Source organism: Cantharellus anzutake (assembly GCF_015039405.1).
Source record: "Cantharellus anzutake strain C23 chromosome Unknown EI90scaffold_4, whole genome shotgun sequence".
Taxonomy (NCBI): domain Eukaryota; kingdom Fungi; phylum Basidiomycota; class Agaricomycetes; order Cantharellales; family Hydnaceae; genus Cantharellus; species Cantharellus anzutake.
In genome coordinates this window covers 1,424,515-1,446,573 of record NW_024066954.1, presented here as the reverse complement: position 1 = coordinate 1,446,573, position 22,059 = coordinate 1,424,515, and the positions used below count along the sequence as shown (strand labels likewise).

The window sequence follows — 22,059 nt, the reverse complement described above, 5'->3', positions numbered from 1 at the left end:
CAATATGCTCTCAGCATCATTCTTCTCTCTCCGCCGCAGACCCACGCGCACGAACAAATAAAATCATTTTTTACGTTAATTTGTGGCCCTGCCAGAGTCGAAGGGGTGTACATTCAGCGAAACTCCGATCCAGAAACCGTCACGTGAAACACCAGCACCTTCCAGCGAACTGAGGCTGTTGATGGACTATTACGGTCAGTACCAGCAAGCATCGGCATATGGGGGAAACTACTACGGCGCAGCGTCATCATCCAGTGCTCCTGTCTACCGGCCAGCCAATGCACATGAATACGATGTTGGTGCAGCCGCCCAACAGAGCGCCTATGTCCCTGGGGCGAACCATGGCAAAGGCGGTGGCTCCGGTGCTGTGGTGCCCAAAGGCTCGAAGCGAACAACCGTGCTGAGGAAAGGGGCTGGAAAAGTGTGGGAAGATCAGACGTTGTTAGATTGGGATCCCGGTAATATTTCGTCTCTGCAGGTGACTGGCAAGTCACTAATCCTTCCACGTATGCAGCGTGGTTCCGCTTATTTGTTGGAGATCTCAGTAATGACGTCTCTGATGAGATTCTGGCCACCGCGTTCATCAAGTATCCTACCTTCACAAAGGCCAGGGTGATCCGCGATCGACTGAGTCAAAAGGTCCCACTCTCCCCAAATCATTGGCCACTACTGAATTTCGAAATTTTCTAGGCAAAGTACGGCTTCGTCGCCTTTAGTGATCCGGAAGACTTCCTCAAGGCATGGAAGGAGATGGATGGTAAGCGCGTGGTCCCTGCTTCATCGAGTCCCTCATTCATGCTTTCAATGTAGGGAAGTACGTGGGTAACCGCCCTGTGAAATTGAGGAAAGCAGACGCCTCCATTAAACCGGTAGAGATTGGCCACCGTAAAGCCAAACAGCTAGAGAAGGATCGGAAAGGGAAAGGACGTCACCATCCGTATTGAGTCGGTGGCCACTATTTCTGAGCTTCGCGTAATGTCACGATAATTCTTCTCGCTACAGCAGATGTTGATGAGCCTTTCTGTATATACCTGCCTCCACAGCCCAATTTGTAGCATTGTTTTATTCATATGGGCCGCGTGTGATCCTCGTGGATTGGGCCATTCTTGGCGTGATGCGGGGTCTGAGATTCCTGACAAATCAGCTTATGAGAATTTGCCACCCATCATGAGGAAACCGTGTCTGTTCGATCCCTTCCTCATCCTACCATGACTCTGAGGGGTGTTGTTTTCCCGAAATGACTATGTAGTGCTGCTGCGAGAGCGGACGTTACAGTACAAGGTTGATGCTTCTGCCGGCTCTAGCTGCAACCATTCTCGTGGTCTACCTGGGGTCGTGAACTATGCCGGCAGCCCTGTTTCCTGATGGAGTTCTGCTCTGTTGATATCCCCTCGTTCTTAAACTTTCTATGCAAGTCATCTTCCCCCGTGTTTCTGCTGCCAGTAGTTTATCTTGTAATCTCGTCGACCTCGCTCGCTCTGTTTCGTGTTTCCTGCCTCACTTCTGCACGCTCTCCGCTTCCCGCCTTCGGCTGTACTTTCCCTGCCCACCTGTTTATCGCTCAGGACATCCCGGTGGATTCGGGGTGTCCTAACCAGCTGCTATTAACCACCACTTTCCTCAAAGCTCGCTCATGCGTGCCTTAGTGTGGACGAACCGCAGAGCCCGATTAACTGTGTAATCTCGTTCTAGATTGGGTGGCAGTTCTATACAGGAAGCATCCATTTAGATAGATTCCAGCTCTGCGAATGTGTAGTAGGATAGAGCCTCCGAGGGCAAACGTTCCACTTCTTCCTGGGCCTCGATCCACTGCAGCACGTTTACCATTGAACTAAAATCTGCCAATCGTCTACTACGCGAACGCCTAGATTCTTGATCGTCAGGCTACTGGACAAGACATTGTTCATCCCATAGCTACCTCCCCGGTAGTCTATCTCCAAGTCCCCTCCCCAACAATCGAAGCACGCTTCGGTTCCTCTTTCAACCCGAGGATGATAATCTGCTCAACGTACACGCTATCGATTTCGCGGGCATACGCATTTTTTCCATCATAAAACTGGAATTTGGCGCCCCCGACAATGTCCCGTGCGGATGTGTGGGATGCCAGATTGTGATTTTGAACGATGAGAGAGGCTTGGCCGTCCTTCGACGGATACGCTATGAATTTACGCCACACCAGCTCGCCCTGCTCAAAGGTGTATGTCTCTCCGTCATCGAGGTACAGTTCACCAGATGCTGTGGATCCTGTCTTGTCGAGGGCAACTGTGAGGGTGAATGGATCCTTCTTCATTAACGAGGATGAAAGACGTGGCCGAAGGCGAGTGGGAACGATTGAGCCACCTCTATACAGGAGCGGAACTTTGGCCAAAGGGGCGGAAACGGTGACATAGCGCCCACCCATGGCGCCCTGATGTACTTGATGGTCGAAATAATCGTAGTAGACCTATTTATCGCCAACAATCTCGATGAGCAGGAGAAATGCCACACCACCCGGGCCGTTACGCACCTGATCATCAGCAAGGTACACCTCCGCACTTTCGACGTGAGGGAGAGTAACAGGTTTCACAAGTAACCCTGACCCTCCAATATAGAATTGGTCATCGATCTCAAAACCATGAGAGTCCTTTGGGAAAACTACATATTGAGGCCTATATGGAACTGATCATGGGTTCCACGTCAATCTGCTGAAATCGCATTAAGCGTACCGCAGAACGGGAATCCCACTGACGCTTGCCTCTCTGAAGGCGTTGTACCACACCGGAAGCAACGAATATCGGAGCTTGAGAATATCGCGCAGCATTGATCGGTATGGCTCCGCAGAGAGGTAAGGCTCACGTCGTTTCGTGTCGATGTGGGCGTGTGCACGGAAAAAAGGCGAGAACGCTCCGACCTGATACCAACGCACGAGCATTTCGGGGTCAGGATTGCCGAAAAAGCCACCAACATCAGCTGAAAGATTGCAATAAATTGAGACTTCGCCATAATTTGTTAAGTGTGCAACTCACAGCCTGAAAAAGTCATGCCAGCGATACCATCACTCAAAATCATACGTATACCTGCAGCCATGTGCTCCCAGGTGCCTAGATTGTCACCCGTCCATATTGCTCCAAAGCGCTGAGACCCAGCGTAGAATGATCGGGAAAGAACGAAGGGGCGCTTCATCGTGCCCGTACGGTGAACGAGGGCGCTTGCTGTTGCCTTATGCTGGAGCAATAAATTGTCATCAACTGCCAATCAAATAAAGGTTTCCTTGTTACCCACAAATAACATTCCATAAATGTTATGAACGTCACGATGCTCCCAGCCTCCATAATGAACGCTATCCTTGGGCATAGTGAGCTCTGGACCGTTGAATACAGAAGGCTTGGGGCATTAATGAGTGTTACAGTCAAGCACGCTACCAAATAAGCCGAACCTCGTTCATGTCATTCCAGATGAAGGTATTATCCGTGCTTTCAGCCCACCTCCAACCGTCGGCGGTGCTGTTGAGGCTGAAAATCCCACGCCACCAATTCTGACATTGGGGGTTGAAAAAATCCAACCATGCAGAGCTACCAGGCCAGCACTGGCCAACAAATATTTCGCCTTCCGCGTCCTTGACAAGAAAGCCTTTGTCTTGAGCTTCGGAAAAGATGGGATAGTCGTTGCTTGTCTTCAAATGTGGATCTATTATAGCGACGACCTAAATAGAATTAGCCTAGACGGGAATAAGAACGGAATAGATAGTTGAAACCTACTTTTCTCCCAGCGGCAGCGAGTTCGTCTGCCATCTCGACAGGATCCGGGAACGACTGATTGTCCCAGATGAAATACTTTTGACCCTGAGAGTACTGGATATCTAACCAAACGACGTCCATAGGCATGTTTTCTGCATCAAATCTCCGTGAAACATCCCGGACATCCTGGGACGAGATGTAGTTCCATCGCGATTGGTGATATCCGAGAGCAAAGTAAGCCGGCAGTGGAGCTGTCCCAGTTAACGATGCGTATTGTGTAAACACAAGATCCGGCGTTGGTCCTGGAAGCAAGAAGATATCCATGATCCCTGATTCTGATATCCAATGCGTTGCTGTCGACTTATTCAAAACAGGATGAAATATGTCGACCCAGGTCTCTGATGCAACCAGATTGAAGACGCCCACAGTGGATTCCGTGGAGTGCCCATGCATGAGTGGAATGGATCCATACAATGACATTGGCGAGTCAGCATCATATCCCCCAATATCGTTGTTGTACAGTCTGAAAGGCTCTGAAAAATATTGATTTCCACCCGTTGTCTCCCGAAGAGAGAGGGATGTAGCGTGTTGTGGTATTCCGTAAACATGAGAGTGGTGGGGGAAGTCAATATCAATAAAAAATGATTCTGGACCTTGAGAGGTGGCAATTAGAGTCAAGAAATACAGTTGGTTGGTGGCGATATCACCTTTGGGTTTTGAATCTGTCCACGCCTTGAATGTCTCCTCCCAATAGCCATCTGCTTCGCCTCCCTCGAACCAGCCGTTGGACTCTGTATTGCCGTGAAGAACTGCTTGATATTCGCTCAGAGCGGTCGACGGTGCTGCTGTTTTGGTTCTGAAATGCTCCAAATGGAGTAGACCTCGTCCATTCAGCACAAGCTCCTCGCGGCCAGCTCTGATCAGCTTCACTGTCAGTGGTGCGTATGATATTTCCAGTTCAACATCGTCATATAATGCTCTAATGCCTGATTCTTCAAACCGCCATACTACACCCGGAGCCATGAGAGTGGGTTCAGCAACGAGAGCCCATGAAGCCGCCTGGTGATATCGCCTTCGCATACCGTTGACCTCATCCAGACGTACCCTGGCAATTCCGTGTTCAAGTACATCAACCTGAAGCTCAAAGCGAATTCCAGGATAAAGTGAGGAGAAGACCTGTGCCGACAAAGAGGCATTCGGTGGAGAGAGGACCACGCTTTCAGGACGAACACTATACGGAGACACCCACTGAGACGATTCAGTCGCCCTTTTTGCAAGTGCCCTACCACGTCGACAGAATCCAACTTGCGGGCACGTCTTGAAGTCACTCGGATCGAAGGCAAATGGAAAGGACAATTGTCCAAAAACAAGTGCCGCTGCAAAGCATGAGAGCAACATCCTGCAACGAGAGATGCGGTGGCGATTGCCGTACAATCCTCATGTCAAGATTCAGGTTGACCAGCGTGCGAAAGGCTTTGTTTGTTTGTTTGTTTAGCCTGTGCTCGCGGCTGGCAGGGCCAGGGGTCTCGAGGAAAATACACGCAAATAAAGTAGAAATAAGAAACTAAGTCCGATTCGGGTGCACTCGTCCTCCTTCGTCCCAAACCGGTGAGTCGTCACTTGCAGATGTTCGGATATTGCGTTGCGAGCGTTGAAAAGGGAAGGGTTCCGCTTCGACGTTATCTCTCGGGATGTCTTCCCGTTGTCTCCCAAGGTGTGTTTTTCTTTTCGTATACTCCGCTCTCATTTACGAGTCCTGCCACCCGCTTGATCCCTTCTTCCTTCCCCAGGAGGTCCGCAAGGTTCAGAATCCCGCCCTCGTCTCGTAGGACGCCTCAGTGGTTGCAGTACAGCGGGCACTCCATGAGGATGTACTCTCGTGTCTCGATGAGAGTGCCGCAGCTGCAACTGGAGTCTTCGCTAGGTAGGAACCGTTGGTAGTATTGGCCTAGAAAGGCGTGTCCGGTGCGTAGTTGAACCAGGCGTCTGAATGTTTTGCGGCTGAGGGCCCTAAAGTGTTCGGAAGGGTGGATTTGTGGTCCGATTCAATTGCACAAGTAGTATTCCGATTGTCTGAATTGGACGGGGTCAGTGTTCCAGCGTTGAGTCTACTCGTTTTTAAGTCAATGGCTGTCGAGGATGCAAAAGGGTAGTCAGAGGGAGGAGTGTACCTTCTTTCGCCAGTGAGTCAGCAAGGTCATTCCCTGTAGTGTTTTTGTGTCCTGGTACCCATTTGATTTCAATACGGCAGAGGGGACGTTCGTCGAGTATCTTAAGAATAACTTCGCGAAAGCGAAGGGATTGCTGGATGTCAAGCCCAGGAGAGGTTGCCAGAGTGCGCTGGAGCGCACCGGTGTTATCTGAGAAGGTTGATAAAGTTAGGTCGCTCTCCTTTAGGAAATTGTTATTAAGCCAAGGGACGAGGTGTTCTGAGCCTTGCACGAGACCCTCCATTTCTGCGTCGCAGACCTCAACCCTCGCCCCCCTCCCTTTCCCTTGAGAATAACGTTGCCGCAGTGGTAGGCTGTGGACCCATATCCCCATCTTCGGACGCCCTGTCAACCACAAGGGACCCGTCAGTATACAAATTAATGTGAGTCTCATCCAGATTTCTTCTGTTTTGTGTTCCTTCGCCCATGGTTCTTGCCCAAAGTGGTTCTGGCCATAGTATAGTAGGTTCCATTTCTACGTCTATTCCTTTCGCCATTCTCCATTTCTTTTCTTTTTTTTTGGGTGAGGGATAGGGATAGAGGGATATTTGTGTCGGGTGGTATGAAAATTTGTTTGTCGGGGAGGGCGTGTGAAAGGCTGATGTCCACTGTCTGACATGAAAAACAAAGTGGCTATGCGGTCAAGAAAATGGCTGGTTTTACATCCGAGATCGATCGGCCCTTTTTCACTTCAACCTCCCTCACTGTGAGTGAATTGCCTAGGTATATGTGTAGGCACTGATCGACACCCACCCGACCCTCAGACGCCAAAAACATGTTGTTGTTTACCGATATCATCACGGGCGACGAGGTCGCCTCCGACGCTTTTCCAACGTGTGTATTTTCTAACGTAGATGGCCTCAGGCCAGACAGAAGCGTCCCGAAACTCATATAACATTTTGATCTGTTGGGATTTTTAGCAAGGAAGTTGATAACATTGTCTACGAGTTTGAAGCAGCCAAGATTACTATCAAGGATGGGGCAGTAGATATCGGCGCTAACCCATCGGCCGAGGAGCAAGATGAAGCTCTAGAAGACGGAGCCCAAGTCGTGAACAACATAGTTCATTCCCATCGCCTTCATCAAACAGGGTACGACAAAAAGCAGTACCTCTCGCACCTCAAGGTAATACAACATCCATTTTATCAAGACCTGTTCCGCTCATCGGCGCAATCCTTCAGGCCTATATGAAAGCAATCAAGGCAAAACTTGAGGTGGAGAAACCCGACCGAGTAGCTGCATTTGAGAAAGGGGCCTCAGAGTACGCGAAGAAGATTGTGGCCAATTTCAAAGATTACGAGTTTGTGAGTAATGACTCCCAAACTTGACTTCCCAATCTGATCGAATGCTGCTGCTTAGTACACTGGGGAATCCATGAACCCGGATGGGATGGTCTTACTCCTGAATTACCGCGAGGATGGCATTACCCGTAAGGATAGCCTTTCGATAAGAATGTTGTTTTCACACTGTCTTACACGGCTTTCACAGCGTATTTCACCCTATGGAAGGATGGTTTGAAAGAGGTCAAGTTGTAATGGGGGATTCGACTCAGCAATCCTTGCACAGTACATGTATTTTTGGATGGCATAATCATAATATCCTTCATCCTCGGGCAATTGTTTATGATAATTTTCGTTTGCCGCTTCAAATACTAGAGTGCGTGCCTTCGCACGCGCTGACCTGCACTGCTTTTCAACACCCCAGTCAGTTGTACAGAAAAAAGTGAACCATGATTAAATCATTATTCCACACAAAAAGAGTGCATAGATGTTCTATGCTCAGGAGAGATCCCGAATCATGATGTCAAGTGTGTGGAGACAATAGCGGAAGTGTTCCGGATAATAGGAAACAAATAAGAAAATGGGAAGCAGAAAGAGGACATCAGGACAGCGACTTGGGGGGGGGGGACAAGTGTACAAGTGAGGATAAGACAAGCGCACTGAAAATTGGTCAATAGTATCGACTAATAAATCTCCTTCCCTTGCCCAAAGCGCCCATGCGGCAGGGCAAGCGGGGGTGCAGCAGCAGTGGGGGGGTCAGACCAAGAGCTGCGCAGTTGGGCATGTGTCTGCTGCATCCCTTCAAGAATGGGCCGCATCGCAGGCTGACATGCCAATTCATGAGTACGACACAGTATTTTAGCAGATGCAGGCTGTGGCTGTGTCATCGGATGCAGCCCAGCAGGACGAGTAAGGCAGGTAGGGGTGCAGATACAAGGGGAATTTTGGCCGGGTAAGCGCTGGGCGCGCATTCAGGTGTGCTTGGACTAAGCGCTGACATTGCGAAGCGCAGAGTCCTTCATATTAACTCCTGAAGTAGTTGGGCATTCACCCCTAAACTCGGTACGTGGATAGATCTAATTCTCCTCTACCAGAAAAGCCCAAAATCGATTCGTAGGTGACGCTCACGTTGGGTTTTGCCAATCTCACTGGATTTTCAGCGTGACTCACTTGATTTGTCTACCAATTGTACGTTATAAATATAAAAGTCACAAGGTCATGAAACCTAAATGGAAAATGAACACGTCAGCACAAGTGGCAGAAATGGCGTAATTTCACCCGGACGGCTGTGCCGGTAATACAATGCGGAATACAACACGTAAGCAAAAGTGGCACGTTTTACATAATTATGGGGGAGGCAGAGTGACCTGCAGTGCAGGTAACATATTGATCTGCTTGTGGCTGTGTGGACCAAGTTTTTTTGCACGCTAAGTCTAAACACGCCAAAAAGTAGGCAGGTCACCAGCCTCTGTTGGAATAGAGCCAAAAGTATCTATAGAGGCTGCTTCAACCTGGCCAAAAAGGTGTTACCATGAATTTCCAACGTCTCCATCAGCAGCGGTATCACAGGCCTGTGAAGACACAGACCCCGGAGTCGAAACATTGGAAGGGCTTCAAAAATCCTGTCTTCATTAAACAACATGGACAAGTCACCTCCGTGCAATTTTCTCCTTCCCCTCCACATTACTATGTTGTTACGGCATCGAGCCGTGTGCAACTTTATGCTCCTAGAACACATAAACTACTCAAGGACATTGGGCGTTTTTCCGATGTAGCCCGTAGTGGGAACATCAGGCATGATGGAAAACTCGTGGTTGCAGGAGACGACAGTGGCCTCATCCAAATTTTCGACCTCCAGAGTCGAGCTATTCTGCGGAAAATGGAAGAACATAAGCAGTGAGAAATCTTCTTATATCAGTTTCTGGGCATATTTTTGAAGTCTTGCCTCACCAAGACCCGTACATATCACAAAATTCTCTCCTTCAGGCACACAGATCTTGTCATGTTCGGATGATACGACGGTAAAACTCTGGGACATTGCATCCGGGAAACCCACTGTTACTTTCTATGATCATTCTGATTATGTCCGAGCTGGCAATTTCATGCCTTCGGACCCCAACCTTATCCTCACTGGCTCATATGATTCCACTGTCTGTCTCTTGGACTCGAGGACAGGGAAAGCTGAAATGACACTTGGGTCGTCAGCAGCGGGCATCGCTGGCGTGGAAGACGCCCTGCCATTCCCGTCGGGAACGCTTGCCTTGTCTGCTTCTGGGCCCATCATGCGCGTGTGGGATCTTGTCTCCGGTGGGAAATGCGTGAAGGCCCTTTCTGGCCACCAGAAGACAATCACTTGCCTTTCCTTTGATGGAAAGGCTAATCGAGTGTTGACTGGAGGTTTAGATCATTTGGTAAAAGTGTACGACGTCAGCTCCTATAAGGTCGTTCATACGATGCGGTACTCTGCACCAATCCTCTGCCTGGCTATATCGGTAGGTTCGCAAGGCACAGTATTGTATTTTATTTCATATGTTGATTGGTATTGGCAAGCCGGATGATACCCACATCGCTGCAGGAATGTCAGACGGGACCTTCTCAATACGTTGTCGACCAGTGAAATCCTCCGAACCTGGATCTTCTTTACCTGAGTTGGGAGAATTGCGCAGTTCCAACTACGAATTCTTCCTCGACGAAATTGACGCATTAGAAGAACTAGCCCCACAGCCGAAGGGGCCGCCTCAACTGAAAGATCCGCATGAGTTCACTCTGAAGATGAGGCGCCGTGGTCCGAGACTCGCGCTACACGATAAATTATTGAAGGAATACAGATATTCTGAAGCATTGGATGTTGTGGTGCAACCTGTGCGTGAAAACCTCTTCGTGACACCTTCATTTAATTTCTCTGGCGCTGCCGTTTTCTAGACTGTCCGAGGGGAATTGACGTTCTCGTTGATAATGGAGTTGATACGACGGGATGGTTTACGAAGCGCCTTGAGTGGCCGAGATGATGTTACTCTCGAGCCAATCCTTCGTGTGGTAACTAAGTATATTTTTGATCCCACATTCGGCAGTGTCGCGTGTGGTGTCGCCATGATGATAATTGGTGAGTTTTTTGGAGACATTGCTAATGTGGCGATGAAGAAGTCGCTTTCACTCACTCTGTGATTCTACTTGTAGAGTTGTACTCGGGAGTATTGGGACAGTCCCCTATCATAGATTCGCTGTTGGTTCGACTATTGGGAATGGTTGGAAAGGAATTATCATTCCAGCGCGAACTGAGATCAGTTCAGGGCATGGTGGATATGCTGATGGCTTCCAGCATGCTCCAAAACGACGAACAGTCAAAGCTCATCACCAAGTGACCTCGATATTCTCATGTAAACGATTGTTTTCCGCTGACATTGCTTAATCAAGTACCTAATCGTATGTACGGTTGTAGTGCGATTTTAATTACATTTGCATCCTAGGCATGCATGGAGAGTAGTCCTTCACGACAAGTTCTGAAATTATGATGATTAATGTTAATGTCAACAACTATCCAAGAATTCAATCAGGCCCTGCAGAATCTCTCTTAGCGGAGGGCTATCATGGTCTTTCACTTCCTCGGTCGAAGCGTCGATATTACTGTAGTAAGCCTTCAGTGTATCAACGATACCATTGATAGACTGGTTCTTTCGTTCAAGCATAGCTCCTGCATGAGAACGAATCTGTGGAATATTGGGCGGATGGTCAGCGAATAACCCAATTATTCAATACAACTTCGTACCCCATCATCCTCCATGCATATCCAGCCTAGGATGTAATCCACTGTTTGAAGAGTGAACAAGCCACCATCCAACCGTCGCAAATACCATAAATCCTCATTCCCGGCCATATCTGTCTGTCCTTCTGCGATAAATGCCCCTTTCTCCGATTCGATTTCAGCGTCGGTGGCGGCGAGTCTCGTGGCATGAAATTCTCTCAGTTCGAGTAGCCGATCAACTTTTTCGTAATCGTTTTCGACAAATTTGCTGAGAAGACGAATTCGAGGTGGGGAATCAGAGACAAGATTGGAGAAGAGACTTGACAAGATGCCGAGGGCGTGGGAGGTATCCTCGGATGTGGGAGTCATGCCCGACTTCGCTTTACTATTTCCCTAAGATAACTTCCGTTAGCTGAAGGCATTACCATAAGGAACCCTTACTTTTTGCATGAAAGCAGGGAAAAGTGATTTTAGGCCAAGGACTTCTACGAACCGCTCACAATTCGTAGAGCCCGCTGGACCTGACATAGCAAAATCCAGGACCTTCATCGACCGGGACCTTGAAAGTTTCTTTTCTCTCATCATGATGACCATAAGCTCCACTGCGTGGCGGGAACATATAAGGGGATGGCGCCGGTATGTACTAGAAATACACACACACCTCCTTCACCATCCAAAAATGCTTTCTTAATCCCTGGCTCAGAAAGAGCAGAACAAAGGGCGTCGAAGACATTTTCCATGAATTCGATCTCATCTGAATCGATGGGATCTCGCTTTCGGAATTGCTGTTACTCAGAGACAAATCCTGCATCAGTAACGGGAATTCTCCCAAAATCCCTCGACCTACGGACAAAACCTGGAGTAAAATGTCAACACCGCCCAACCTATCCAGTCGTGATCTGTTTTCTTTGCTGCTCTGCAAAAGAATAGCCAAGAGCTCAGAAGAATAACTTCGATTTTCATCGTGCTTCTTGGACTGTATCCGGTCCAGTAACCATTTCAGAATGGGAGCTTTTGCGGTGAAAACATCGGCGAGCTCAGAATTGAAGTCGATGATGTGGTCAAAGATGCCCAAGGTGTCATAGATTCCCTGCCGATCCAAGTCCTCTTCTTCATTCATGCGGGTTAGGTTGTCGACTAAAAGTTCCATCGTGGAATGCTCGAGCTTACAGGAACATGCGCATAAGACCGATAGGTATATGGGTGAATAGAAATCCAAAACGTACCAACGTGTCAGTAAGTAGCTTTAATGATTCACTCTTCCTATTCGCTTCTTCTTCCTCCTCGAGCCCCTCTTCGCCCACGTCTTCATCCGTGAACTCATAAAGTAGCGCTATAACTTCCAAGACAATGTCGAGATTTTCGTGGCTGAGAAGGTCAATGAGTTTAGAAAGCCCACCGCTGCTGACCAGCTCTGGGTATGATATCAGCGACACTTCGGCGAGAGCAAACAGAGATCTAATAGCAGCATCAAGGTCGGCTTCCGAATCAATGAACCTTCCCACGTTGTTAATTATCATTTCGAGGGGGGAGGCGAAGAAACACACACTTCGTTGGATCGTCCGGATATTTGGACCTTTGGTCTTGATTCTTTTTTGCCGCTCGGTCGAATTGAAGCAGTAGACGCCGTATTCCTGGGAGATCTAACTCGGCACCCTGGGGGAGTGCTCAGCATAGTGAAGAAGCCTAACGGAACGGTGCCCACATCCTTTGCAGTCTCTTCCCCAGCCGTATCGAAAATGTTAAGAATCTGCTTCTGTTCGTCGGTCAAGCCGCCACCAAAGAATCGACCGTCTTCATCCTCCTCTACAAAGTAATCTGCATCGCCTCCAGGAGCGAAGGACCGATCATCCCCTTCGTCATCCTCGACGTCCTCAACCGTCACAGCTCGCGTTGCGCCTCCGCCCGAACTACCATTTTTCGTTGTGTTTTGCGCCGAATCGGATGGCAGTGCCTCGGTCCTCAGTCGTTTCAGAATTTCTGGGAAGGTGCAGTACTTCCGTAAATATGAGACTGAAGTGGCTAAACTTCACAAAGCACTCCCACCTGGGGTTGGGTTGCCCAGTGGCAGTTTGCGTTTATTGCTGGTAAGTGGCAGTTTAGGCGCCTAGAAGAGCATGCATCAGCTTGAGCATCGTTTCCACCATCTTGGTGACGCACTTTGAACAGAGAATCGATATCCATGATTGCGCAGTTCGATATTAAGATTCTTAACGACGACACATGCGCAATTTTTGGCACCGCCACACCACAGCACGCGTTCAACTTGGCTTATCTTCGGTGAGACACCCGGCAGAGTTCTTGGGCAGTCCAACCGTTGGTCTTTGTTATGAATGTGTTTTCCCACCAGGATCCTCTACTTTAGCAGAGGCGGGATCCTGCCTGCAGCTCCAACAGCATAAGGCAGACGATAGTTATGCATATATGGTAGCATCGTTACGAGTAAGATATCTGGAGTAAGGCGCAGTAGAGCTTAACCCGAAATCATGCAAGAATGCCCAGTCTTAGTCTACCGTACAGGGCTCAGGACTTTGCACTCAGCAACCTGACTATGGAATATCGCTTAGATTCATTACGTAGCGCCGAGCACGGACGCAGAGCAAAACTGCAGTGTCCAGCTTCGGGGACTTTGGTGTATTCTCTGGTCGATCATCTCTTTTTTCTAAACTTCCAGCTGGGGAATAAACACGTGGAACATGAAGAGGGCTGGAGGGCTGATCGATCACTGCGCCAGAATCTTTACCGGGCTCCCATGGATACATATGGTTGGTGCTTCCAATTACAAGCTCTCTGTCAAAAAAACTGTTCATACGCACTCAACTTGTTACGTCCAGACCGACTAACCACCCAATTTAGCAAATTAATAATACCATATGACACGCGGTAAGTGGCCCATATGTGCGCTAGATATAAATAAGCCTCCTCTCCATTCTCTTCAGGCCTTTTTCAAGTGACTGGCCCGACCGTAGCCACGCACGATGCAAGATGAAGAGTGTGTTGTTGTTGTACTCTATTTTGTTACCCCGCAGCCTTGTATCTACGTGGCAGTGCGGCCATCCCGACTCGTTGCATTGAGTGTACATGAGGGGATCATCCATACATGGTGTGGGTTTCTGGGTGGTATTATCGGGTGAGTGAGATCCTCAGGGGTTGTGTCGTCGGGGGGGTTTGTCAGAGTGTGTGCATGTGGGGAAGCCGTGAGAACCCTGGTTGGTTTCTCCCGGAATCAACACAGTCCGGGTGGCGAGCCCTATTCAGTCCCTGTTTGGGTTTAGGTTTGGATCCGAGATGCTAAATCGCGGGATCCTTAACCTCCAATGCCCAGACAAAAGCGATCATGGCAGGAATCTGAGCTCTCTTCAGAGGTCGAAGAATCTGTGGATGCTGTTTGTAAGGAAGTCAAGCGGGAGAAGGATGATAGCATAGCCTCAAAAGCGATTCTTTCCCTGATGAGCAAGCTCGGTGTGACACACAAGAAGCTGGAACTTGATCAACAGGCACTCCCAAGCTTTTCATCTACCACTTGGGATGACGCTTGTGCAGCTTTTCATCTTGATCCTGAAAAGAGTTTTAGGCAGCTGGAAGAGTTTCAAGTCCCAGATCTCATCCTCCCACCCACTGTTCACGAGAGGATCCTTAAGTTGGCTGCCATGATGCTGGATGTCTATAAGGATCCTGAGGATCAGAAAACTGAGGCATCCCATGTCCGCCTTCTTGAAGCGGTGAGTGCAGTAGTTTTATTCATCACAATACTACTGAGACTTCATAGTGGCATGTTCCCATTTGTCAATTGTTCCAAGGCCGTATCATTGATAAACCAGAAGCTCGCTTAGGTGGAACCTCTGTAAGTTCTGGTGGAGGGATAGAGCATGAGCTTTATGCTTTAAACGGTGGAGTCCTTCTGCTAGTGGGAGAGCTTAAGAGTTCTGTCCATTCCAATTTTGTGGATGAGGCACAGGCTCTATTTGAGCTGGAAGGTGAGCTCAGTTGCCCTTGTCTATACCAACATCGACATATTGAGAATGCCTCAGCTGCATTTGTTTATAATCGTGAATTGGGCCTTGATCCACAACCACCTGTCCATGCTTTCTTGACGGACCTAATTACTTTCAAGTTCTTCAAATATGATGGCCGAAATTTTGCACGTCAAGATTCAATTGTCTTACATGATCACCTGGAGTTTGATGCATTCCTATCAGGTATGATGCCTGGTGAGTGACACAACATTTCTGAGCAAGCTCATTCTGATCGCGTGCTACTGCAGTGGCAGAACGAATTTTCTCCACAATTATGGACGGATTTATCGATCATCTTGAAGCAATGGCAGACAAATTTCGCGGGCGAGGAGAGCATGGCGATGTGAGGAATTCACCTATTGTACAGATGAGTTCATACCCAATTATTTTTAGCGCTCAGATGTCAGTTCCTCTGATGCCAAGGTCTGGACCAGAGCAAGTGCACGCGCTACCGTCCAGGCCCAGCGTAGGCCGGTGAGCAACTTGTTTACGTAGTGCTACCACTCCATGACTCATCGTTGATTCCCAGTATGCTCGACCATCAACTGCCATCTGGGAGGCTGCACATCAGAAGGCCGTCCATGCTCGAGAATTTCTAACCCGGAAGTCAGTTCAAGTCACCAAAAGGCAGGCGGAGAAACAAGGTCGGGAAGGTCTTAGATTGCTTGGAGAGAGGTATGTGCCGGTCTTCTATCGATATGGCACTACAAGTTGACAAATGCTAATGAACATGTAGTGTCCGAACCCTCCAAAAGCTCAGCAGTATGGAGGACTGGGACGAGGAACAGCTGCAACGCACGATTAAAACGTTGCTGGATGAGCACTCGTGGGGAGCTTGACGCCGCGGATTATCTCCTTTCACTGTCCACTAGCTGAGTTGGGCCACCTGCTCCAAGCACCCTTTACCCCAAAGCTTGTAACTTACTCATCCACCATCCTCCCTTTCTTATACATACAATTCACATCTGGACGGGGTGGAGAAGATCCGAACGAGAAACGCGTGTATGAATTTAACAAGGTGAACCATCTTCACAGCAACCGCGGTGCCTTCCTGTAAACGTATTCGGTCTGCTCGGACCCTCGTCGACGATGATGAGTACAGTAAGCGTGGAGCTGGTCGTGTGGTGATTGGCCTCGTAAGGCTGCCCCTCGGACTCGAGAGAGATCATCCCACTAAGCACCCCAAAGCGCTGAGGTCGAAGAAGCAGGGAGACACCTCCGGATGGAAAGCTGCGGCGCATTATCCATGACATGCCTATTGAGATTGCCTCTGAGGTATTGACACTCCGATGTTGTTCTGTAGGTGACGGTTCCTTTCACCACCAGGCTAGCAAATCTGTTCTCATCTCGAGCCGCGGGACCTACCTCGGCTCGTGTACGAAGTGTTCGGGCGCTACCTACTATGGCCAAGTGCTGCGGAGTATGGAAGGCCTCGCGAGAGGAGCATGCACCCAACATGCCGCCGGTCCACCCAGATCTCACGGAGCAGAGGTATGCCTTGTTAGGAATTGGGTCTCATTGCCAGGTACGAGTCACTTGGATTGTCTTCACCCTTATCCACAATTTCATGATGCCCTGATGTAGCTTTGCGCCACTTCCACCCTTTCACCCACCGGGTGGTCTTTGCATGTCCGATGGTGTTCTCAATGTCGTGAAAATCAGCGCGCATCACCATTTCTCCCCGCCTCGTGAGAACGTTGTGGCCCAACACGTTAAAAATAGACTGTCGTCGCAGTACTGCGACATTGATGGCGCTCTGTCGTTATTGAGGGTGGATCGCGTTTGTCTCAGACAAGATCCTCTCCGGCGAACCATTCCCCCCCGTAGGCAAGCCATACTGCTCGGCCGAGCGATTCCACTAACCCAGGTCCAAGGACACCCTCCAAAACGCGTGGTTCTTGTTTGCTCGAAGGAGCTTGAATTGTTTACGCCGAAGGCACTGGCGGGTCATGGGAGGCGTATGTTTCCCAACAACGAACAAAAACCATTGGAGGCCACTCGTTCTGTTACTGGTCTCAGCCTCAATTTCTGGACCTTGTTCGCGCTCCCCACGAGAAAGCGCGAGTTTCCTTCTGGTTGTTGTTGTCAACAACTCACTACCGATCACGCACAGGGTACGGTCGAAACTAGAGAATATGGCATTTCTCAAAGTATTTGTTGACCAGGCTGTCGCGGGTGGATTCCCAGCACTTCGGGTGGCCGCTAACATCCGTCCGATTCTGTCGTCACCGATTAACCGACCTGACTCCATGTAGACTGGGCTACAATCGAGGCCACTCAAGCTGTCAAGGGATGCGAAAGGTCCTTCACCGACAACTACCGTTATTACGCAAGGGAGACCATCATATTACGTTATTGCTCCTGGTATGAATGTCGCGATCCAGGGAGGGAGTTCTGGCCCACCCCTCCATCGATTTATAAGAACCCCAAAGTCAAGGTACGACACGCTGGATGTGCATCATGTTTCTCTGACACCTGCAATTAAAGAAAGCGCTCCGTGGAATTTTGACCCCATAACATCGATATGAGCAAATATTCTGAAATCCCTGACGTAATTCCCTTGATGCCCCGCTTCGAGGATATTTCCAATGACCACTCAACGAATAGCAAGAGGGCATGGTCCCTCCATAGCTTCCGTTGAGGAAACGCTGTGTCTCGCTCGATCTATTTTCATGCAACCTTCCAGTCTAAGGTCTCCTGATCTTGGGCAATTTTTTTTTGCGGTGGCAATGGGACGATTTGGGATCACGTATCATGGCATCAGCTGGGCATAATTCTGAGACCATGACGTTTGCACAGCTGCTGGGAAAACATCCATCCATGTTGAATGTGCCACCTGCACTCTACCTGGGCACACAACTATCTTATTTTCTAGTCTTGGTTGATTGACATTCTGAGCAAAAGGCGTAATTGCTTCCGCCATTTTCTCTATAGCCAAGATTCCGCATTTTGAGGGGTATGGAACTTGAATCGGCTAGAGCATCGAGTACAATGAATGGACAATGGGAGTGGTTGCCTTGCGAACCTTGGGTCAGAGATTCGGAAGACATGATTCTTGAGCACATTACCATGATAAGAATATGAAACGAACCTGCGTTAACGAAGACCAACGTCGAGCTTTTATGAATAGATCGGAAGAACGAAGATGTTACGCTAAATAAACTCAAAAGATAGGACCACAGTCATAACGCGGAGGCGGCGAGTCAACCGTTGCTGTCTCCGCAACACCGCCACAGAACAGACAGCAGGGCCATCGATAAACTAAACCCTGTTCCCTCGCAGTTTCCTCGCACAAGCACGAGAGGGTTACTTTTAACGAGAGGCTGACGTTAACGTCGCTGCGGTTCTTCATGAGGAGCATCGACCAGGGGTCGGTATTTTACGCGAGCTCGGCCAATGAATATTTGCATCCCAAGGAGGAAAGGGGGCAACTTTGGAATTACATAGGAAGAAGCACGCGGAAGAAGTTTATTTCTTCGACCCAAAGAGAACATGGAGGCAAACACATTTCTTTTCATTCCTCGTCGTTCCTTTCCTTCTAATCACAAGGTACAGCCTCTCGTTTCGCGCTTCGTATGCCATCTTGGCGTGTATTCCTTGTTTTATGGGTGGTGTTGGTGGCCGTCCTAAGCATCACCGCCAGAGGCAGCTTCTATGACAGCCGCAGACATCACCGTCGTATCCTAGGCGGAATTATACTGTCCAACTCAACGAACACGCTCGTTTCAACTGCCACAAGTACAATCACACAGACCTCACCGACGCATCTTTTAACCGAGAATATTACTGCCACATCGACCAGCAATGTCATAACTGGTCCAACCTCAGTCGCCTCATCCTCAGCCGTGCCTACTTCGACAGGATTATCTTCCAATTTACAAACCGTTTATGATCGCAGGGTTGAGTATATCATTGGTGGATTGACTGGTCTCAGTAAAGTGTCGACGTGGTAAGCCCTATCTCCCTATGGTGATTACCTGCCTTCAACCTTCAATGTATGCAAGGCTCTCAACTCAACAGCCAGATGGAAGATGGCCAGATGTGTCAGTAGCTTGTGCACTTAGCCTCCCCATCATTCTGAAAGCAATTCCGAAAGGGATTATACGTCAGGTTGTCCTGCCCGGCGGGCGAATTGGCCTGCGCAACAACATTGGATCAGAATCAGTAAGCCGCTGCTGTGTAGTCCATTAGCACGAGCGCACTCTAACGATCTCCCAGATGTTCTCGCTGGTGTGTACCATGGCTCGTCGACCTTCGGACGCACTTTCGCGAAGTATGTAAAATCCCCCGATGTCCGCACGGCAATTACTCGGGCTATGGATTGGTGGTTCTTGAATGACTACTCCAATTTGAATTGTCTGGACAATGGCGGAGGGGCAGGCTGTCCCTGTGGGACGTGAGTGCAACCTGTTGATCATTCTTCACTGTCAGCTATATACCTTTTTCATCTCTGCCTGAACACAGACCGGGACTTTGGAATACCAACTGGTATTCCAACATTATTCTAATCCCTGGGCTCGCTGGTCAAGCTTGCCTTCTTCTTCTCCAACAGCCACCGCCTGGGAACCTCACTCAAACGCAGTACTCCAACTGCACTCAATTCACTTATCGATCTTTCAACACATTCACGTATCCAGTAATTGGGGGTATTGGGGCTTTGACGGGTGCCAACACTTTGGATGTAGCGAGTATCGGCATTTCGTATGGATTGCTACTAGGCAATGATAGCGTGGTATCCTCGGCGTACGAGCGCGTCCATGAGGAGGTGAAGATACAAACACCTTTGATGGCGGACGGGATAAGGCCAGATGGAAGTTTTGGCCAACATGCTGGTGTCCTTTACACTGGTAGGTGATTTCCTGATTCTCTCGGATGCATGGGTGATATTCACATTTTATTTCTAGGTAATTATGGAACCTTTTAGTAAGTTTCAAGCATGGTAACGGAATCGTCGTCATCAATGCAACCCTTTTGCAGCGCGAACGATGTTCTCGGGCTTGAATTACAGGCAGTTGGTACTCCATGGACTGCAGGATCCGATTCCAAGAATGCCTTCATTTCATTTGTTGATGGCTTCCAGTGGTCTATATACTGGAACATACTCACTACTGTCCTTCATTGGGATTTTGTAAGATTTTGGACCCCCGCCCAGTTCCAGCGGAACCCTGCAACTGATTCGCATACTTATTTTAGAGCGTGCTCGGACGGTTCATTTCATTCCCCGTAGCGGACATACAGTGAGGACTGCAAACCCCTTTCCTCTCATGTGAACGGTTTGACGAATCCTCTTGAATGAAGGGCCACCGCGAGCATCAGGTTGAATCTCACGCAGATTGAGCAACTTGGAAAGGAATGGCATTCGGATGGGATGGTGGACACGGCGAGGAGACTTAATCGGACTACAACTAATGCTAATGCTGGTCAACTCGTTGGGAACCGTATGTTCTGGGATAATGACTACATGGTGTGTTTCTTGCCTGTTCTAATGACACTTTCAGAAATGTCAACACACCTCTGCTAGATTCACCGCGGGCGGAATTATGTGGCAACGCTGAAGATGTACTCTACACGTACGCTGAACACTGAATGCGTGAGTTGAAAGCATTTATCTCTTGACATGACGCTGACTGGTATTCGCCGCAGTTGAATGATCAGAATCCGTATGGATTCCATTTAAGCGATGGAGTGCTCTACACTTATCTTCAGGGTGGAGAATACGAAGACATCGCCGCTGCTTGGGATTGGAATCTTATCCCTGGTATCACAACCGACTATGGTAACACCCCGCTTTCGTGCGATAGAGCACAAAGTTATGGCGTGGAGGATTTTGTTGGGGGTGTATCTGATGGGATCGTTGGTGTTGCAGCTATGCGGTACACCAATCCTCTCACAAGAAGCTTCAAATTCCAAAAGGCGTGGTTCTTCTTTGAAGAGGTCCAACACGTCCTTGTTTCTTCCGTCGTTTCGTTGAATTCATCACTCATTCGGAACGTCCTCGATCAAAAAGTTCACAACGGTACCGAGGTCTATGTGAACGAACAGCTGGTTTCTTCCAGTGGAAATTACTCTTCATTCTCGTCCCTATGGCATCAGGACGTCGGTTACGTCTTCCAGAATAATTCGTTGGGCGACACGCTCAATCTCGCCCTTCAAGTACGCCGCGGGAGTTGGGCGCCACTTGGTATTTCTACGCAACCTGATGCAGTGGTTGACATGTTCACCGCGACGATCGACAAAGCTCCTGGAGTCACGGACTTGCGAGTTTCATACAGTATCTACCCTGGGGTGAAATATGATGATTTTACCTCGCATCTTCATTCCCCGAACGGTATGGGCGGCCCCCCGCTCGTACTGCGGAACGACGCAACTATCTCGGGCGTTTTGGATAGGACGTGTGAGACCGCAGGAGTAGTCTTTTGGGCTGAAGGTGGAGGGTCGATCGATATTCCGTTTTGGGGCCTCACCTTCACGCTTACGATCGACAAACCATCGGTGGTTGTTGTAAGACCGAAGGAAAACGAGTTTGTCGTCGCAGATCCAAGTCAAGGGCTCCAGAATGCCACAATTACGATGTCTTGGTGCGCCTCTGGTGAAGATCGTGACGCAATGAAGCGCAATAGGACGGTACATATTAATTTCCCCCAAGAGGAAGGATATCGGGGACAGAGTGTCAGGCATTCATTGTTCGGAAGCGATTCATGATTGCAGGCGGCTTGGCTGGGGGCCTGGTTTTTTCTCCTCTTTGCTTGGTTTGTTGTCACTGTCGTCTTGCATATGATCTCGGTTTGCAATGCATCTATGGCAATGCATTGGTTTATGCTTGAACGCCCGGCGAGGTGCGCTCTTTCACATGCACACAAGTATTCCGTGGGGAGGATACGGTAAATGCTGCGCGTCATGATCGTGTTTATCAGTTGTGGAAGTGGCCTGGGTCACCTTCGGAAGCCTCAGTGACGGCATAGAAGTTTGAAAGCTATGAGTCCTTGCTCGTGTTCTGTTCTGCCTGGTGGGAAATGGCAAAGTCCTCCTAAACGCTACTGCTTGGGCATTGTCAGCCTCAAAGCCAGGACAGAGGCGGGGGCGTACAGCCCACTA

The 22,059-nt window shown here is 49.0% G+C and overlaps 10 protein-coding genes across 10 annotated transcripts; 6 read left to right on the top strand and 4 right to left on the bottom strand.

Annotated features, from left to right (window-relative positions):
* Positions 1–130: 130 nt before the first annotated feature.
* Positions 131–966, top strand: EI90DRAFT_3034280 (uncharacterized protein). The gene is made up of 4 exons (XM_039058530.1): positions 131–458; positions 515–639; positions 691–757; positions 811–966. The coding sequence occupies exons 1-4, from the start codon at positions 182–184 to the stop codon at positions 942–944; spliced, it is 603 nt and encodes a 200-aa protein (XP_038922472.1). The 5' UTR covers positions 131–181; the 3' UTR covers positions 945–966.
* Positions 967–1,820: 854 nt separating this feature from the next.
* EI90DRAFT_3279015 (alpha-glucosidase) lies at positions 1,821–5,325 on the bottom strand (the record flags this gene model as incomplete). The annotated part of the gene is made up of 9 exons (XM_039066644.1): positions 4,424–5,325; positions 3,738–4,369; positions 3,416–3,682; positions 3,262–3,363; positions 3,006–3,204; positions 2,706–2,949; positions 2,507–2,648; positions 1,966–2,443; positions 1,821–1,945 (listed from the first exon to the last, which is right to left on the bottom strand). The coding sequence occupies exons 1-9, from the start codon at positions 5,112–5,114 to the stop codon at positions 1,821–1,823; spliced, it is 2,880 nt and encodes a 959-aa protein (XP_038922471.1). The 5' UTR covers positions 5,115–5,325.
* Positions 5,326–5,730: 405 nt separating this feature from the next.
* EI90DRAFT_1750188 (uncharacterized protein) lies at positions 5,731–6,587 on the bottom strand. The gene is made up of 3 exons (XM_039052128.1): positions 6,068–6,587; positions 5,888–5,998; positions 5,731–5,824 (listed from the first exon to the last, which is right to left on the bottom strand). Exons 1-3 carry the CDS (start codon positions 6,318–6,320, stop codon positions 5,805–5,807), a joined length of 384 nt encoding a protein of 127 aa, XP_038922470.1. The 5' UTR covers positions 6,321–6,587; the 3' UTR covers positions 5,731–5,804.
* EI90DRAFT_3034275 (Mss4-like protein) lies at positions 6,235–7,511 on the top strand. The gene is made up of 9 exons (XM_039058529.1): positions 6,235–6,309; positions 6,370–6,388; positions 6,455–6,486; positions 6,557–6,632; positions 6,691–6,760; positions 6,847–7,051; positions 7,108–7,230; positions 7,286–7,355; positions 7,415–7,511. Exons 5-9 carry the CDS (start codon positions 6,702–6,704, stop codon positions 7,459–7,461), a joined length of 504 nt encoding a protein of 167 aa, XP_038922469.1. The 5' UTR covers positions 6,235–6,309; positions 6,370–6,388; positions 6,455–6,486; positions 6,557–6,632; positions 6,691–6,701; the 3' UTR covers positions 7,462–7,511.
* Positions 7,512–8,737: 1,226 nt separating this feature from the next.
* On the top strand, positions 8,738–10,568 carry EI90DRAFT_2905570 (WD40 repeat-like protein; the record flags this gene model as incomplete). The annotated part of the gene is made up of 5 exons (XM_039054212.1): positions 8,738–9,102; positions 9,161–9,698; positions 9,757–10,068; positions 10,129–10,309; positions 10,384–10,568. The coding sequence occupies 5 exons, from the start codon at positions 8,738–8,740 to the stop codon at positions 10,566–10,568; spliced, it is 1,581 nt and encodes a 526-aa protein (XP_038922468.1).
* A 12-nt stretch (positions 10,569–10,580) lies between these two features.
* Positions 10,581–13,213, bottom strand: EI90DRAFT_2989336 (DUF1716-domain-containing protein). Its single transcript, XM_039056065.1, has 10 exons — positions 13,109–13,213; positions 12,995–13,055; positions 12,654–12,928; positions 12,498–12,604; positions 12,175–12,445; positions 11,796–12,113; positions 11,610–11,733; positions 11,390–11,550; positions 10,973–11,341; positions 10,581–10,913 (listed from the first exon to the last, which is right to left on the bottom strand). Exons 1-10 carry the CDS (start codon positions 13,130–13,132, stop codon positions 10,734–10,736), a joined length of 1,890 nt encoding a protein of 629 aa, XP_038922467.1. The 5' UTR covers positions 13,133–13,213; the 3' UTR covers positions 10,581–10,733.
* On the top strand, positions 12,857–13,932 carry EI90DRAFT_1749470 (uncharacterized protein). The gene is made up of 4 exons (XM_039052127.1): positions 12,857–13,035; positions 13,118–13,404; positions 13,457–13,713; positions 13,783–13,932. The coding sequence occupies exons 2-4, from the start codon at positions 13,172–13,174 to the stop codon at positions 13,833–13,835; spliced, it is 543 nt and encodes a 180-aa protein (XP_038922466.1). The 5' UTR covers positions 12,857–13,035; positions 13,118–13,171; the 3' UTR covers positions 13,836–13,932.
* A 118-nt stretch (positions 13,933–14,050) lies between these two features.
* Positions 14,051–16,168, top strand: EI90DRAFT_1747766 (uncharacterized protein). The gene is made up of 7 exons (XM_039052123.1): positions 14,051–14,670; positions 14,718–14,925; positions 14,980–15,159; positions 15,213–15,307; positions 15,358–15,438; positions 15,494–15,639; positions 15,701–16,168. The coding sequence occupies exons 1-7, from the start codon at positions 14,266–14,268 to the stop codon at positions 15,801–15,803; spliced, it is 1,218 nt and encodes a 405-aa protein (XP_038922465.1). The 5' UTR covers positions 14,051–14,265; the 3' UTR covers positions 15,804–16,168.
* A 201-nt stretch (positions 16,169–16,369) lies between these two features.
* Positions 16,370–17,236, bottom strand: EI90DRAFT_3034253 (uncharacterized protein). The gene is made up of 3 exons (XM_039058528.1): positions 16,844–17,236; positions 16,549–16,822; positions 16,370–16,489 (listed from the first exon to the last, which is right to left on the bottom strand). The coding sequence occupies exons 1-2, from the start codon at positions 17,213–17,215 to the stop codon at positions 16,727–16,729; spliced, it is 468 nt and encodes a 155-aa protein (XP_038922464.1). The 5' UTR covers positions 17,216–17,236; the 3' UTR covers positions 16,370–16,489; positions 16,549–16,726.
* A 903-nt stretch (positions 17,237–18,139) lies between these two features.
* On the top strand, positions 18,140–21,803 carry EI90DRAFT_1747843 (chondroitin AC/alginate lyase). Its single transcript, XM_039052125.1, has 11 exons — positions 18,140–18,913; positions 18,969–19,007; positions 19,061–19,128; positions 19,183–19,360; positions 19,429–19,811; positions 19,869–19,887; positions 19,942–20,092; positions 20,158–20,201; positions 20,263–20,428; positions 20,486–20,554; positions 20,608–21,803. Exons 1-11 carry the CDS (start codon positions 18,540–18,542, stop codon positions 21,664–21,666), a joined length of 2,550 nt encoding a protein of 849 aa, XP_038922463.1. The 5' UTR covers positions 18,140–18,539; the 3' UTR covers positions 21,667–21,803.
* Positions 21,804–22,059: the final 256 nt, after the last annotated feature.

Excerpts from the sequence above, each read along its gene's own strand:
- EI90DRAFT_1750188 (XM_039052128.1), bottom strand. The coding sequence starts at position 6,320 with ATGAGACTCACATTAATTTGTATACTGACGGGTCCCTTGTGGTTGACA. Across the intron at positions 5,999-6,067 it reads AACCTTCTCAGATAACACCG|TTATTCTTAAGATACTCGAC; the intron begins GTGCGCTCCAGC and ends GCTTTCGCGAAG. Across the intron at positions 5,825-5,887 it reads TGACTCACTGGCGAAAGAAG|ACTCAACGCTGGAACACTGA; the intron begins GTACACTCCTCC and ends AAAAACGAGTAG.
- EI90DRAFT_3034275 (XM_039058529.1), top strand. The coding sequence starts at position 6,702 with ATGTTGTTGTTTACCGATATCATCACGGGCGACGAGGTCGCCTCCGAC. Across the intron at positions 7,052-7,107 it reads AGTACCTCTCGCACCTCAAG|GCCTATATGAAAGCAATCAA; the intron begins GTAATACAACAT and ends GCAATCCTTCAG. Across the intron at positions 7,231-7,285 it reads ATTTCAAAGATTACGAGTTT|TACACTGGGGAATCCATGAA; the intron begins GTGAGTAATGAC and ends GCTGCTGCTTAG.
- EI90DRAFT_1749470 (XM_039052127.1), top strand. The coding sequence starts at position 13,172 with ATGCGCAATTTTTGGCACCGCCACACCACAGCACGCGTTCAACTTGGC. Across the intron at positions 13,405-13,456 it reads TTACGAGTAAGATATCTGGA|TCTACCGTACAGGGCTCAGG; the intron begins GTAAGGCGCAGT and ends GCCCAGTCTTAG. Across the intron at positions 13,714-13,782 it reads GGCTCCCATGGATACATATG|ACCGACTAACCACCCAATTT; the intron begins GTTGGTGCTTCC and ends TGTTACGTCCAG.
- EI90DRAFT_2989336 (XM_039056065.1), bottom strand. The coding sequence starts at position 13,132 with ATGGATATCGATTCTCTGTTCAAA. Across the intron at positions 11,734-11,795 it reads TTTTACTCCAGGTTTTGTCC|CAATTCCGAAAGCGAGATCC; the intron begins GTAGGTCGAGGG and ends TCTGAGTAACAG. Across the intron at positions 11,551-11,609 it reads ATTTTTGGATGGTGAAGGAG|TGGAGCTTATGGTCATCATG; the intron begins GTGTGTGTGTAT and ends CCCGCCACGCAG.
- EI90DRAFT_3034253 (XM_039058528.1), bottom strand. The coding sequence starts at position 17,215 with ATGGAGTCAGGTCGGTTAATCGGTGACGACAGAATCGGACGGATGTTA.
- EI90DRAFT_1747843 (XM_039052125.1), top strand. The coding sequence starts at position 18,540 with ATGCCATCTTGGCGTGTATTCCTTGTTTTATGGGTGGTGTTGGTGGCC. Across the intron at positions 19,361-19,428 it reads GCAGGCTGTCCCTGTGGGAC|ACCGGGACTTTGGAATACCA; the intron begins GTGAGTGCAACC and ends GCCTGAACACAG. Across the intron at positions 20,555-20,607 it reads GTACGCTGAACACTGAATGC|TTGAATGATCAGAATCCGTA; the intron begins GTGAGTTGAAAG and ends TATTCGCCGCAG.
- EI90DRAFT_1747766 (XM_039052123.1), top strand. The coding sequence starts at position 14,266 with ATGCCCAGACAAAAGCGATCATGGCAGGAATCTGAGCTCTCTTCAGAG. Across the intron at positions 14,671-14,717 it reads ATGTCCGCCTTCTTGAAGCG|TGGCATGTTCCCATTTGTCA; the intron begins GTGAGTGCAGTA and ends GAGACTTCATAG. Across the intron at positions 15,640-15,700 it reads CTTAGATTGCTTGGAGAGAG|TGTCCGAACCCTCCAAAAGC; the intron begins GTATGTGCCGGT and ends ATGAACATGTAG.
- EI90DRAFT_3034280 (XM_039058530.1), top strand. The coding sequence starts at position 182 with ATGGACTATTACGGTCAGTACCAGCAAGCATCGGCATATGGGGGAAAC. Across the intron at positions 459-514 it reads GTTGTTAGATTGGGATCCCG|CGTGGTTCCGCTTATTTGTT; the intron begins GTAATATTTCGT and ends CCACGTATGCAG. Across the intron at positions 640-690 it reads GCGATCGACTGAGTCAAAAG|GCAAAGTACGGCTTCGTCGC; the intron begins GTCCCACTCTCC and ends GAAATTTTCTAG.